The sequence below is a fragment of the Microcaecilia unicolor genome, chromosome 3 (assembly GCF_901765095.1).
Source record: "Microcaecilia unicolor chromosome 3, aMicUni1.1, whole genome shotgun sequence".
In the NCBI taxonomy this organism is placed as follows: Eukaryota; Metazoa; Chordata; class Amphibia; order Gymnophiona; family Siphonopidae; genus Microcaecilia; species Microcaecilia unicolor.
The window spans coordinates 361623800-361640510 of record NC_044033.1 but is presented as its reverse complement, the minus strand read 5'-3'; the positions used below and the strand labels follow the sequence as shown (position 1 = coordinate 361640510).

The window sequence follows — 16711 nt, the reverse complement described above, 5'->3', positions numbered from 1 at the left end:
GTTCTCTGGGACATTAATAAATATCTATTAGAAGGTTATCGACAACTAAATGAGGATATGACTTACGAAATATTAATGATGGATCCCTTACCGGAATTACAACGGACAATTAAAACTCTTATTGAGGAAGGCACTGCTGCTGGTATGTTGACGTCACGTGAAGCTCGTTTTTTATATTCAGAATATCCAAATACTCCCAGGATATATTTTCTTCCAAAAGTACATAAAAATATCCCTAATCCACCTGGTCGTCTGATTGTGGCATTGTGTAACACCATTTTGGAGCCACTATCGATACTGTTGGACATTTTTTTGAGACCAGCTGCCCAACGGGTGAAATCGTATCTGAAGGATACAACTGACTTTCTTTGTAGTCTTCAAGATGTAAATCTTGGGGAAAGTTCCATCTTTGTCACAGTAGATGTTACTTCCTTATATACTGTTATCCCACAGGATGGAGCTTTAAATATCATTCAAGAAATATTGGATCAACGTTCTGCTCCCCATCGGATTTCTACTGAATTCCTTATGAAACTTGCTCATATGGTTATTGAGAATAATTATTTCTTTTTTCAAAAACAATTTTTTATACAAAAAACAGGTATAGCAATGGGGGCCACGTTGGCTCCCTCTGTTGCAACATTATATTTAGCCAAATTTGAGGATCAGATGATTTATACATTACAGGAATTCAGTAATATTTCTTATTGGAAACGTTATTTGGATGATATATTCTTTATCTGGGAAGGTTCTGAGACATCTTTGCTACATTTTATGAATAAATTGAACTCTTTACAGAATAATTTGAAGTTTACATTCCATTATCATCATCATCAAAGTTAGGAATTTCTGGATGTCTGGATATTTAAAACATCTAATCAGATACATACTACTGTGTTTCAAAAACCCACCTCTCGAAATACCCTGCTACATTTTTCTAGTTTTCATCCCTATCATCTTAAAACTAGTTTACCCATAAGTCAATTCTTAAGAATTAGAAGAATATGTTCTGAAATGGGGAGTTTTGAGGATCAAGCTAGAAAATTGACAAAGAAATTTGTAGAAAGAGGTTATCCAAAATCAGTGGTTAGAAAGGCTTATTTACGAGCAAAATTCTCCAATAGAGATCTATTGTTACAATATCGTGCCAATGACTCAGAAGATAAACTTACTGTTGTTTTCCCCTACTCTCCATTAAGTTCGAAAATTTTGGAAAGTATTCATCAGCATTGGCAGGTTCTAAAGATTTAAGAATGTTTTGTATATCACCCGATTGGGGCTTATAAACGGAGTAAAACTCTGGGGGAGTTATTATCATACAGAAGATTGGATTATGAGTGTACTAACTCTGCTGTTTTGGGTCATTCAAAATGTGGAGCATGCCAATGGTGTGATACTACTATTGAGGGTGTAGTTTGGAGATATTCTGATGATTCTCGACCTATATATGCTAGATCGAATACTAACTGTTTGTCTAATAATGTGGTATATGTTATAATCTGTCCATGCCACAAGATATATGTAGGGAGATCCAGTAGACCTATTAAGGTGTGTTTGAATGAACATAAATCTCGTATAAAAAATCAAGTGCTTTCGGCACCTTTGGTTCAACATTGGTTAGAATTTCATCATTCTTTTACAGACCTTAGATGGAGAATTATTGACCACATATGTGCGGGATGGGAGGGTGGTAACATTGGTCAATTATTAAACTTTAAAGAACAAAGATGGATTTTTCAGCTTAATTCTTTGTATCCTGACGGTTTGAATTCTGAAATAGACTGGTGGTCGCTGATCTAATTTGATTGGCTGGTTACTTTGATTGATTATCCAATCCTGGAGTTCTCCCTTTGATCAGCTGTAGCTTATTTAAAAGGAAGGCGTGCGCTGAGATGCCGTGGCCATTTTGTTGATGCAGGAACAGTATGAAAGCTATAACGGTAAATAAGTACCTTATTTATTTTAAATTTTAAGATTATAAAGAATCCCTTTATGAAAGGTGTTTGATTTTCACTTTTATTGCTGGTTTGCAGTGAGCCTCCTCCTTGATAAAGCGGATCGCGAAACTTGGCCATGTCGGCGGAGGTTCCTGATAACTTTATGCTGCTGCCATTAAAGATAAGTCGTAATTTCTAAGGATTTCTAAGAATTTTTAAGAAAATCTTTTTTTGAACAAAATTAATTAAATATTAGAACAAAAGTGGGATTCTATGAGGATTTGCACCGCGCCATTTCGTTTGCAAAGAAAGAACGATAGAACATTATTGTTCAGATGGTCGCGAGATGCATAGAAGTCTGATAATCCCTATAAATACATTTATAAGATCATGAGAAATACTCTATTGTATATATTTGAACATCAGTTTGAAGAAAATTCCTGCTGAATATATTACTGTTTGGGACATGATTTTATTATTCTAGAAGGCATGGCATCTAATCTACTAGAGTCCGACTCAAAAGGGAGATTGTAAGCTCTTTGAGCAGGGACTGTCTTTCTTCTATGTTTGTGCAGCGCTGCGTACGCCTTGTAGCGCTATAGAAATGCTAAATAGTAGTAGTAGTAGCATGGCCATGGCATGTCAGGGACAATCCAAAAAGTTGCACATGTATTTACAGAATACTCTTGTAACTCTTACCACAGCAAATAGCGCAGACCATCTGTACATATGTATTTCCACACTGGGATAGACCAAAGGTCCATCAAGCCCAGCATCCTGTTTCCAACAGTGGCCAATCCAGGTCACAAATACCTGGCAAGATCCCAAAAAAGTTCAATACATTTTTATTCCAGAAATAAGCAATGGATTTTCTCCAAGTCAATTTAATAATGGTCTATGGACTTTTCCTTTAGGAAGTCGTTCAAACCCTTTTTAAACCCTGCTAAGCTAACCGCCTGTACCACATTCTCCAGCAATGAATTCCAGAGTTTGATTATCAACAATTCAGTTACTGCATTGTAAATGTGTTTTCTCTATGGATAAATGCTATCCCTACCCTAACATTTGCTGAAAAGACTCTGCACTTACTAAACATTCAATGCAATTCTAGAAACTACATGCTAACAGTTATGTGGTGATTACATGTGGGGTTGAGGGGGGGGGGGTAGATTTGACATACTGCCTTCCTGTGGTTACAATTAAAGCAGTTTATATATTATATACAGGTCCTTATTTTGTACCCGGAGCAATGGAGGATTGAGTGACTTGCCCAGAGTCACAAGAAGCTGCAGTGGGAATTTGACCCAGTTCCCCTCATTGTCAGAGGAATACACTAACTATTAGGCTACTTCTCCACTCCATGTGCATAGCATAATAGCATATATGCATGTATGTATGCACAATGCATGTACATGCCATAATTTGTGATGACATATATAAATCGCTTTGGCTTGTCTTCCAGAAAGGGCAGTATAGCAAGTATGATCAATAAACAATAAATAATTCCACTTAAGCGCTATTCTGCAAATACACATGCATCTTACATAGTGCATATTTTACAGGTGGATATACATATAGGTGGATTCTGGGCAGCGCATGGGTGGGACTCACACATATACAACTTATAGAATCCAGTAGCTTATACATATATCTCTGGCATTTAAGTGCACACACTAATACTAACTCTACGGCTGGAGTAAAATGTCCATATCTAAATATTTTCACACTACTTTCCTTTATACAAGAGGCTCCTATCAGCTGCCCAGTTATAGAATTGCTCCCATTAAGTTTTCCATCCACTACATTTTATTTATTTATTTATTTTGTTACATTTGTACTCCACATTTTCCCACCTATTTGCAGGCTCAATGTGGCTTAAATAGCGCCGTGGGGCGAAAGCCTCCTCCGGTGAAAAAACAAATATAGAGTGATGTTATGATGTTATTTTAAATGAAATAGATTGTAACTGCACATCTTTATTGCATGTTAGTAAAAGGGTCCTTTAGCTTTTAACCACTTACCACCCCCCCCCCCCAGATTCTATATAACATGCCTAGAGGATTGCACCGAGATCCAAGTGGATTCTATAACATGCATAACTTAACAAGCTAATGATCACTGATAACAGCACCTAACAAGCAATAGTGAGCACTAATTGGCACTAATTAGAATGTAAGCGCACAAGTCGTAAGCATATTCTATAACAAAGTGTACCTAACGTCTAACGCACACAGGCAAAAAGAGGCCTAGCTATAAGCAGGGGAATGGGCATTTTGTGGCTGATCCGAAATTTAAATGCATAGTTATAGAATATGGCCCAGTAGGCATAAATCTATGCGCTGGGATTAGCGCCATGTTTTCATTAGTGTAAATGGATGCACATAGTTTTATTTATTTATTTATTTATTTGTTGCATTTGTATCCCACATTTTCCCACCTATTTGCAGGCTCAATGTGGCTTATAATGTTCCGTCATGGCATTCGTCATTCCAGATTAAAAGATACAATTGGTATTACATAAAGAACATGGATAACATAAGAAAATTAAGCAATCAGGTATATAAAGAAAACATTCAGAATATCAGGTAAGTAAGATGCGTTAAAGTTCCTATTATGGATCATTGTGGTATGCCTTGTTGAAGAGATAAGTCTTCAGTGATTTACAAAAGTTGATTAGGTCGTAATTGTTTTCAGGTCAGGTGGCAATGCATTCCACAGCTGCGCGCTGATGTAAGAAAAACTGGACGCATGTGTTAATCTGTATTTTAGGCACTGAGATATCAATTAAGCGTATTCTATGTACCATGCCTAAATCTAGGCGCCGCTTAAAGAAAACTCTTAGTCAGCACTGATTTCCGTGTCAATTTTTTAGGCACCATATATATATAGAATCTCCCCCTTTGCGTCTCACTAACATATAGTTAATGAAGTAAATGTTAGGCGAGTTAATAGATGAATTAATCAACCATCCTTCCACTAGAAAGACAGTTGATGAACATTAGCAAAAGTTCAAATCTTCCATAAATCAGTTAACTGTGGCTGATTATACAAAACCTATCTTTGAAATGCCAACAGCATGACACCTTCCAAGGCTGAGATAAGGAGACACATTCCTGGACATTTTGCAGCTATACAGTACCTTCTCTTTAGAGAGGCATCCTTGATATACCAGATGTTGAGCACTGGGGAAGTCGGGGATGAGTGTGCCAGTTTTTGAACTAAGAGAATATTTCCGCGTGAAACCTCCCTGTAATATATAAAAATATAACATTAACAGAAGCTAATGTAAATAATATTTAGATTTTTATACCAGTGTACCAGCATTTTCAAAGATATGTGCATTTTACAGTGCATAGTTCCAAAGAAAACACACATTATTATTAGCATTTGTATAGCGCTACCAGATGCACGCAGCGCTGAACACCTGACACAGAGAGACAGTTCCTGCTCAATAGAGCTTACAATCTAAAATAATACAGACAGACAAGACAATTAAGGGCAAGGGAAGTACTGGGTGAGAAGGAACAAGAGGGGGGAGGGGCAAATGAGTAGTGGCTAGGAGCCAAAAGCAACAGTGAAAAGGTGGGTTTTCAGCATAGATTTGAAAACAGGTAGAGATGGAGCTAGACATACAGGCTCAGGAAGTTTATTCCAGGCATAAGGTGCCAGGAAAGAAAAGGAACCAAGCCTGGCGTTAGCAGTGGAGGGGAAGGGGGATGACAAAAGAGATTTGTCCAGTGAGCAGAGGTCACAGGGAGGAATGTAGGGAGAGATGAGAGTGGAGAGGTAATGGGGGGCTGCAGAATGGATACATTCACACACTCTCTCTCTCAAACACATACACACATGCTCACTATCTCTCTCTCTCTTTCTCTTTCTTTTTCTCTCTCTCTCTGTCTCACACATACACATACACTCATTCTCTCTCTCGCTCTCTCTCTCTCTCACACACACACACACAGGCTCATAAACAATCTCTCTCTCTCTCTCTCTCTCTCTCTCTCTCTCTCTCTCTCTTAAGAAGTGGGAGAGTAGCCTAGTGGTTAGTGCACTGGACTGAAAACACTGAGAACTGGGACTGGGTTCAACTCCCATTGCAACTCCTTCTTAACCTGGGCAGATCACCTAATCCACCATTGTCCCAGGTACAAAATAATTAGATCGAAGTCCACTAGAAACAGAGAAACTATTTGATCACATGATTTGTAACCCACTTCAGTTGTACCACAGAAAGGCAGTATAGCAAATCCTTGATCCCTAGATTTGTAACAGGAAGGCACTTATTTTGCAATTATTATATAATGATTCACTATGAGCTTTGTATTAAATTTGTATTTATATCACATTATTATTGATTTCACATGGGCAACTAGTCATCAGTTGCTCATGATTTGATGCATGTATCAATGGCAAGCAATGAATACCACATTAGCAGCAAGAAAACCAAATATTCTATTGGAGAACTGCCTAGAAAGTTGCTATGACTTGATGGCACTTAATAATCAATTGTAAGCTCCTTGGAGCAGGGACTGTCCTTTATGTCAATTTATGTTAATCTGTACAGCGCTGCGTAACCCTAGTAGCGCTCTAGAAATGTTAAGTAGTAGTAGTAGTAAACAGATTTTTAACATTGCTAAATAGGTGTATTGATGGCCTTCCCGAGGAGTGTCTAGCAACAAAGGGTGCCCACAGAATTATCTTATGGGCTGATAACCCTGGCTTAGCTGGTGTCTGGTCACAATTTGTGTCAGGGAATTGGGGGGGAGGGGATTTTTTTCTTGAAGGGAATGGTGGTTTTTTAACACAGCTAAAGGCGGGAAGGGGCAGGGGTTCTGGTAAGGGGGGAATGGTGGTTTAAGGTTTGAGGAGTAGATATGCAGTTGTTAAGGGGAAGGAGGGAAGTCAGGAGGTTAGGCTACAGGCAAGGATTGTTGGAAGCTATGAGTGGGTGGAGAAAAGGATTGTGAGGACAGGGTTTTTTGGTGGGTTAAGAGTGACTAGGAGGTGGGAGCGGTAGGTGAGAGAGGGTGACAGAATTGATTTTCCTCCCTCCCTCCTTGTGAGTGGGGGTAATGGGGCTTGGGGAGTGTTATTAGGATACTGGATTTTGTTATTGAGAGGTAGGGAGAGTACAGGCAGTTGCAGTGGCAGAAGCAGAGTTGTTTGATTCCAAGCTGCTAATTAATTTGGGAAGACAGAAATAAAGTAGAAAAAGGATGGGGTGAGGACTTGGCATCACCAGAAGTCTCTTTGACAACTGTTAATGCTGTTATATATTATTAAATATTTGGAGATAGTATGGCAGCTAGCTGTGGGAGGAAAAAGGGGGGGGGGTAAGATGTTACAGATAATAGGGCCACTCTTAAAGAGGTGATGATAAAAAATCAATTTTGCTTTAAATGGTTTCTTATTGTTATACAGTTGAAAATTGATGTGGCCAAATTTTACTGCCAATTAAAGTTGTATTTTGTCATTTGTTGATTTGCATGTGCTTGTAAGCATGGCAGCAATGAGAATGTCAGGGTTAGCATCCCTGGAAGAAGGAGGTATAATTCTTTACATATCATTGATGAGACTTCACTTAAACAATGTCTCCGGCCACATATCTGGTGGGATATAGGCAGTGTAAGGATAATCACCATGTTGCTATCAAAATGGTGCAACCTGCATCCATCACCTTGTGAGATGAGATTTATTTATTCATTAAAAACAGTTTGTGTAATTTCTTTAAAACTGAATTTCACAAAATAATTTCTTTAAACAAATTCATTCCAAACCAGAAAAATATGATTTGTGTCCTTGTTAAATTGGCCTCTGAAAGCAGCTTCTTGTGTTTGGAGGAGTAGGGTGACAGGAGGCCAAGAACCAGGGGAGCCTGGTTTAAATCTCACTGTTACCCCTTGTGATCTTGGGCAAGTCTATTAACCCTCCATTGTCTCAGGTACAAACTCAGATTGTGAACCTTCCAGGAGCAGAAAAATACTATCTGTAGCTGAACATACGTGGAGGAGTGGCCTAGTGGTTAGGGTGGTGGACTTTGGTCCTGAGGAACTGAGTTCAATTCCCACTTCAGGCACAGGCAGCTCCTTGTGACTCTGGGCAAGTCACTTAACCCTCCGTTGCCCTATGTAAGCTGCACTGAGCCTGCCATGAGTGGGAAAGTGCGGGGTACAAATGTAACAAAACAAACAAGATATGGCTGTAATGGCTTATAGGCATATAGACTAGTTCAGCAGGCTTTGATTCTGGGCAACTGGGTTCAATTCTCACTACAGCTGCTTGTGACTCTGGACAAGTCACATAACCCTAGGTACAAAATAAATACCTGTATATACAGAAAGGTGGTACATCAGCTACCTTTCCTTATATAAGAGATTTGGGGATATTTGACAAAAAGAAACAAACATCAAAAAAGCCTGTTCGTTTGCATCATATGTTTCCAACATTATCGCCTCTGTGTTGAAGGGGTTGTGGTCAAAGGGGTACTATGGGGCATCTCTGGTGGTCTTGTGTTAAGGTACGTGCTTTTTGGAAAGCAATTCAATATAGACTCCAGGGTTGGCTTTCCAAACCAATTAAGTGGTCCCCCGAATATTTTCTGTTTTTTTTTAGTAAACCTCCAGGACTTACAATGCCTCAGTCATTGTTGGTCCGTCATGCCATGTCGGCTGCAAGAGTTACACTAGCTGCTTCTTGGAAGTCCCCTCAGGTCCCTTCTTTAATTAAGTGGATAAATAAGTTGTGGTATATTTGTGAAATGGAAAGGTTGAGAGCTATTAGTGGTAAAACCTTATCTAAATGGGAGGTAGTTTGGGAACCTTTTACTTCACATTGTTCTTTTTAATTATAGTCTGCAGAAGCTTAAGGGGTAATATGATGGGGTTGAGGGGTGGTTTATTTTTTCCCTCTCTTTTGGGTGGGTTGAGTTTTTGTTTCCTTAAAATTACTATAAATTATGGAAGTTTCTAGGTTGTGTACAGATAATTGTTTTTGGGACTTGCTTCCTTTTGGGAAATTCAATGTTGTTTGTTTTCCAATTTGTCTTTTGTTATAACTGTTATATTCTTGTTTTTTTAAAGTGTCTCTGAGTGTTTAATAAAGACTTCTTTTTTCAGAAAAAGCCTTCACTAAGCGTGCAGTGCACTAGGGACCATCTTTATACATACTGAAAAACACTCTATATCAAATGCTTGATTACTGTTCCTAATTGGGCACATTTTTTTCTAAGACCTTGCTCTTAACTGTATTGTTAAAGTTATTGATTACAGAGCCCATAGAAAATGATGATGAGGAAAAATGCTACTCGCAATCATTTTATTTAAGTGTTTCTCTGCCCAAACTATAATTTTATGATCTTGAGGAGCGTCATGGAACAATAGATCCTGAATGGCATTCTGGCACATTAGAAACAGAGGCATGCTAGTGCAGAAACATGTCAAAGATAAACAAGGAATGTTTCTCTTCTGGTAGATTTGTCCCCCTTTTAATTGTTAACCACTATGTTTTGACAGCTGTGATGAGTTCATTTTCAGCTGGTTTTGAATTCTATCATCTATCTCAAATAAATTGGGGTTTTAGGGTTTCTCCACTTATAACAATATGGTCCTTATTTAGAAACCGTATTTGTATCAGGTAGGTATCCAAACCTGGCAGGGTGGCGTATGGGAATCGCTGCCGCTGCCAGGTTTGGAAAATAACAAAACAGGTAAACGCTGCAAATGGGCTGGAGGTAGGAAAGGGCAGCATCTTGGCTCAGAAAAGGGAGGCATCTCAGCATGGGGTAGGGAGTGGCATCGCGACCTGGGGGAGCAGCATATCGGCCTGGGGTAGGGGGCGGCATCTTAGCTCTGCCTCAGGTGGTATCTTGCCTTGGGCCGGCACTGGTTCTGGTATCTTGCCAGGTACTTGGCCACTGTAGAAAACAGGATACTGGCTTGATGGACCTTCAGTCTGTTCCAATATGGCAACGCGTATGTTCTTATATAAAAATGTGTAAGTGCTGACAAACAAAAGGCAATTCTACAACATAGGCACACATATGTTATATGCATTAATGTTTAGAATATTAGCTCTTTTGCACAAATGTGTGCATATGCCTACATAATTGCTAGCAGGGCATCTAAGCGCTATTCTAAAAATACCTGCTTAACTTATAGGGCCCTGTTTAAAAAGGTGCTCTAATGTTTCTAGCACGTGCTAACCGTGTAGATGCCCATAATATTCTTATGGGTTTCTACGTGGTTAGTGTGCACTAATGTTTAGCACATGCTAAAAACACTAGCACGTCTTTGTAAATAGGGCCCATAGAATAGGGAGGCATACACAGGGGTGTAGCATGGATGGGACACAGACAGGGTCCCCCTTATTGTAGCACTTACAGCATACTGAATGTTATGTAACCACTACTACATTTAGGTGTCCACACTTACAAAAGCTCTAGGTTTCTGCAACTGCAGACTCTCAAACGTTAGGCCTGCTGATACAGGGTTACACTTGTATTCTATAATGAACCTAGGCAGTGCTGTGCTGGTACATTTTTAACAACAGGATCTCTCTCCAGGTGTAGCCAGCCCTGCAATTCGGGGGAGGTCCAGGAGTGGACTGGGGGGGGGGGAACCCAACACATTCCTCTTTCCCCCCCACCTACCGATACCAGGCGGGGAGTGTTCTGTCCTCTGACAGCCTTACCCTGATTTATAATGTGGCCCTGGGATGAGTTTGATACCTTTGCTGTCATTCTCACTGCAGAGTCACATGAACGATGCATTGTGGGTGGTGTGGTTCTCAGGAAACGTAGCTACACTAGCCTGTCTGCATAAAACTGTTATTATTGGTTGTGCTATTGCTAGATGGCAGGTTCTGTTCCCATTGGTGGGTCTCCCCCTGCTCCCTGGGCCAGTGTGTGTCCTTCTCTATCCCTCTCACCTTGAGGCAGTCTCCACCTTGTTAAGCCAACACCCTTTCCTGCCATACCCCCTGCTAATGTACTTGGTTTTTTACCTTGTGTATATCTTACTGAAGAGATATTGCACTCCAGTCACCTAGCTCTGAGCTACTGTCTTCTCAGAATTATGGAGTCTCTATGCCATGGGGCAGTGCTTCTGAATTACATCTGACTGTGAGTAATCTTTGTGTTATTCACTAAAGGAATTTCAGAAATATAGAGTCTTCAGGTGTGAATTGGGGTGCCAAGGTTAAACGTCAGGATATCTAAACTTAGAGGACAGTTTATGAGAGGCCTGAACAGGACCCCTAAAAGTAAAAGTAACAAATGTTATCCTGTACTTCTTTACAAGTAAAAGTAACAAAACATTTACTTAAGTACAGTAATTAGATATATTTGCTTAGTTACTATACAACACTGCTATTCCAGTAAACCACATAGACACATAAATATTGTGCGGTATATCAAATCATTAAATCCAATCCAGTAGTAAGAAAGCAAGACCAGCACTGGATGGACTTTTACAGGGAAGATGGTAGAACGAGAGGACATGAAATGAGATTGAAGGGGGACAGACTCAAGAAAAATGTCAGGAAGTAATTTTTCATGGAGAGAGTAGTGGATGCTTGGAATGCCCTCCCGCGGGAGGTGGTGGAAATGAAAATGGTAATGGAATTCAAACATGCGTGGGATAAGCATAAAGGAATCCTGTGCCGAAGGAATGGATCCTCAGGAGCTTAGTCAAGATCGGGAGGCGGGGCTGGTGGTTGGGAGGCGGGGATAGTGCTGGGCAGACTTATACGGTCTGTGCCAGAGCCGGTGGTGGGAAGCGGGACTGGTGGTTGGGAGGCGGGGATAGTGCTGGGCAGACTTGTACGGTCTGTGCCAGAGCCGGTGCTTGGGAGGCGGGGATAGTGCTGGGCAGACTTATACGGTCTGTGCCCTGAAGAGCGCAGGTACAAATCAAAGTAGGGTATACACAAAAAGTAGCAAATATGAGTTATCTTGTTGGGCAGACTGGATGGACCGTGCAGGTCTTTTTCTGCCGTCATCTACTATGTTACTATGTAAATATGGCGAAACAGGGCAGACTTGTACGGTCTCTGTTCCAATTATGGAAAAATGGGCTGGAGTGGGTTTCGATGAGAACTCCAGCGATTGGGAAGTAGGACCAGTGCCGGGCAGACTTCTAGAGTCTGTGACTAAAACTGAACTCTAATAAAACAAACATTTTATGGTTTAATAACTCTGGTATAGTTGTTCCCAGTACTATTGTTTTTCCATCAGGTTGCTACTTTCCCATTGAAGACAAATCTTATGTATTGGGTATTGACTCATCATTGCAGGGGCGTAGCTACAAGTGGGCCTGGATGGGCCCAGGCCCACCCAGTTTTGTCTCAGGCCCATCCTCACCTTCTCCCACCCCCACCATAGCGCTGCCTCCTCTCCTGCACTTCACGGTCTCTGTCTCCCACCCTCGTGGCAGCGCTTTCAATTTGCTATCAGCGCTGCCTGCCTGACAGCTGACAGACGCGGCGCGACATCCTCCTGCTCCGGGGCCTTCCCTCTGCCGTGTTGATTCAACTTACTGTTTATGCAGGGCGGATTGCACGCGGCAGAGGGAAGGTCCCAGAGCAGGACGTTGTCGCGCCGCGTCTGTCAGCTGTCAGGCAGGCAGCGCCAATAGAGCGCTGCCGCGGGGGTGGGAGACGGAGACCATGAAGTGCAGGAGAGGAGGCAGCGCCACGGTGGGAGAAGGTGAGTGGAGGCAGTGCTGATAACTTTAAATGTGCTGGACCGTGTGTGTGTGGGGGGGGGGGGGGGGTTGAAATGTGCCCACCCATCCAACCCGCTGGCCCACCCAAAAATTGTCTTCTGGCTACGCCACTGCATCATTGTCATTAGAACTACAAATAAATCATCTCTGGCAAAAAGACATTCTTTAAATTGAGACAACTGCAGCTGGAAAACCCATACTTTGATTGTTCTTCTTTTGATATACTAGTCCAGATGTTAGTATTGTCCTATGTGGACTACTGTAATGTGTTGTACTTGGGTTTGTCTTCTAAATTGCTGACTTAGCTGCAACTTATTCAAAATACTTCAGCTTGGGTGATCTTTAGGATCAAGAAATTTGATAGTGTGCCTCCTTATTTGAGAGCATTACACTGGCTTCCTATATGCCAGAGAGGTTTTTTCAAAGCTATGTATTTATTGTTCCAGGTTGTCTATGGTTTGTCTTCGGAACTGTTGTGTATTTTATTGAATACCACCTTATTTGGTCACTCGGCTTGTCTACGTCACTTTTTAATTTTCCATCCTTCTTGTTCTCGAGAAGTTCGTCTCCTACAAATTTGTAATACTTTATATTCTTTTTCTACAGTTGCCTTACAGAACTCCTTACCTTATTTTATTAGATTAGAACCTTCTTATTTGTCATTCCATAAAATTTTGAAAACCTTTTTCCTTGATAGACGTTGATCAGTCTGGTGATGCTTATATGAGTTATGTATGGATTTAATCTGCTGTATTCTTTTTTTTCTTTAGAGAATGGGGATATGGCACATTTTGATATTGATATTCACATATCCCATGCTGTTCAATGTTGTTAACAAAAGAAAACAAGCAGAAAAAAAGACATTTTGTATTTTTCATTTACCAATAGTGAGAACTCTTTTCCAAATATTATGCCCATTCAAATCATTACACATCTGTAAACCACTGTGCATGTGCAAAAAGGCAGGAAAAGAATATACCCTCTGTGCAAATAGTGTAAACTCCAATTACTTTGCTCCCACTTGATGACAAAATGGCCAACTAAAACAAATGAAAAGAACATGTCCGAAAACGACATGAAACAAACATTTTCTCATTGCCCATCACAATAAAATACACATGTATCTACACACACTTGGACAAATCATTTGGACCAACCCAGGGCAGATGCATCTGTGTCAACTTTCTAGAGGTGGTGGTGGTTGGGGAGGGTGAATTTTATAAAAGCATATAGATGCATACAAATGTTGCCTTTAAAGAATAAACTATTTAAAAAAGGGGCTGGAATACAAATTCATATGCCCCCAAGTAAACTAGACAAAAACTAATCGCTCATGTGTAAATCATTCAAAAGAATATTTTTAAAATATTTTTGGAAGACCTCAGCAGAGGGTTAAGATGGGCATTATTTTTTTACTCCATCTAAAATAACTCTCTGAAATCATCGCCTGTCCTCTTTTCTAAAGTTTTATATTCTTCATTTCTTAGAAATAGTTTAAAGTGATACAGCTGTTTTGATTTAAAGCATATAATACTAAAGTTCAGAACTTATCTAAGTTTTGTCAGCTCCTGGGGTACATACACTGTGGTCCATAGACACCCTATCATAAAATTGCCCTGTTAAACCTAGCACTGGCCCATTGTACTGCTTTACTTTTCTGAATGCTCTTGATTTGTATTTTCTGTTTTTCTTTAGTTAATTTCTAAGCTAATAGTAGGGAACTGGGTGGTATTTTCTTTATTTGAACTTGCATTGATCAGCATCTTTATTGCGTAGTAAAGGTTAGCAGATTCAATTATTTTTTTTATTGCTAATCAACTCTTTTTTTCTTAAAAGCTAAAGACAGGTACCATATGCATTTATGCTATTACATGCCTTTGCTATCATCAAAATCAAACAGTGAAGGAGGAAAATAAAAGAAAATGACCTATTTTTTCAGTTCTGTATTGACATAAAAATTACCCCAAGTAAAAAGCATTGAGAGTCAGTCTTCTGCAGGCTAACAACCAGATGCCAATATCAGATTTCTTTTAAATTGACAAAAGAAGTAATCAGTGTCCCTTATCATGCAATTGCCCATTAAATGTATTAAAAGCTTTCATGGGAAAAAAAATCTGCTTTTTTTTCATGAGGAAAATACCCCACTCCACCTCTATCAGTTCATGGTAGGGTGCTAATGGATTTACACTGCTGTACCTCTGACTCTGGGTGATACATTTTCTCTTATTGCTGCAAGTTCTTTTAGTTATATACCATCTGTTTTTAATGACTAGTTAACGCCGAGATAATGAAAGCAATATTATCTGACTAATTAGCCATGCAGTCTCTAATGGCTGACTAATTAGTTCAGATTTTTAAAAAGCCAGCAAACTGTTTACTCTTAGAAATTAAATCAAAGGCCTGGTTAACCAACACAATGCTTCCTTAACTTTCAGTAGTTCAGTTACCATTATTTAGCAAAGTTTCTGTCTAATATTTAAGAATTTTCTATCAAAGTGGATATTAATATGATCACAGAATAATACTCTGAAATTAACAAGGCTCGGTGCGCATATCAAGCTCTGTTTCCTGCCCTGTTTCTTTAATTCTGAACCTTCATACTTTAAGGGCATTGCTAAGAGTTTGCTCTGGAGTCCTACAGTTAATTCCAATGGCTCCCAACCTTTACGACTCCTTTACTCCTTTCATGAGGTCACGATGTACCATCCCAGGCTTATGAAACTGCACAGGGTGGAAATAACATTTACTCCTGGGGAATTTACTCAATGTGTAATTGAACTCTGGAATTCACTGCTAGAGAATGTGGTAAAAGCAGTTAGCTTGGCAGGGTTTAAAAATGGCTAATTTCCTAAAAGAAAAGTCCATAGACTTGGGAAATTCCACTGCTTATTTCTAGGATAAGCAACACAAAATCTGTTTTACTTTTTGGGGATCTTGGCTTGTGACCTGGATTGGCCACTGTTGGAAACAGGATACTGGCTTGATGGTCCCAGTATTGCAATGCTTATGTTCTTATTTACCCTACTGACTAAATGAACTGAAGCAAGGGACTTGGGGCAAGCTAGGCTATCCCAGGTCCAGGGTAGAGCACCTGAGTTAAATAGGGCATGGAAACTCAAACGTACCATCAACAGACTATGAGTAACATGGAAACATTATGGCAGTTAAAGGCCAAATGGCCCATCTAGTCTTCTCATCCACAGCATCCTCCTCTCCCTAAGTAATCACACATGCCTTTCCCATTCTTTCTTGAATTCAGATACAGTTCTTGTCTACATCATCTCCACCAGGAGGTTATTCCATACATCCAATATCCTTTCCGTAAAAAAGTATTTCCTTTTATTACTCCTGAGACTGTAACCTCTAAACTTCATTTTATATTTTCTCATTCTGGAATTTTCCTTCATTTGAAAAGGCTCACCCCCTGTACATTAATACCATGGAGATATTTAAATGTCTCTATCATATCCCCTCTCTCTTGCCTTTCTTTCAGAGTATAAATGACAGACTCTTTAGAAAATTAGAGAGTCATGGGATAGGAGGCAATGTTATGGTATGGATTAGATCAGAAATCTTCCATTGCTGTAATCTCTTTAGATTTATAGTCGACATTTGATTTGATTGATCACAATTCTTTTAAACAGGATTATCCACTATTCGTATCGCATCCACAACTCTGACTTGGTTTCAATCTTATATCCAATTGCTCATACCAAATCCATAATATTAATACTCTCTCAGACACAGTTTCCATTAACCTTGGGGTTCCCTAGGAATCTATTTTGGCTCTGTTATTATTTAATCCCTTTCTATCCCCCCTCATTACATTAATCCAAACTTGCACCTGCAGTCCATTTTGCTATGTGGATGACATTCAAATTGTTTTCATTTATTCAACTGATTTCTCACCTCTTAATTTTTGCCTCAGCCACATTAGTTCCTGGCTAGAAAACCTAAGTTGCTTCTGAATGTTACTAAATGTGAGACTATTCATTTTCCCAACCAATGTTGTCAAATACCTTCACCCCTATCTATTCAAGAGCATATACTACC

The 16711-nt window shown here is 39.8% G+C and overlaps 1 protein-coding gene across 1 annotated transcript in view; it reads right to left on the bottom strand.

Moving 5' to 3' along the window:
* RFX6 (regulatory factor X6) overlaps nucleotides 1-16711 on the bottom strand; it is a 180315-nt gene that overhangs the window by 77552 nt on the left and 86052 nt on the right. Inside the window, exon 7 of the mRNA XM_030195524.1 lies at nucleotides 5077-5184. Within this exon, the coding sequence (XP_030051384.1) occupies nucleotides 5077-5184 (108 nt within the window). The remainder of the gene's footprint in view (nucleotides 1-5076; nucleotides 5185-16711) is intronic.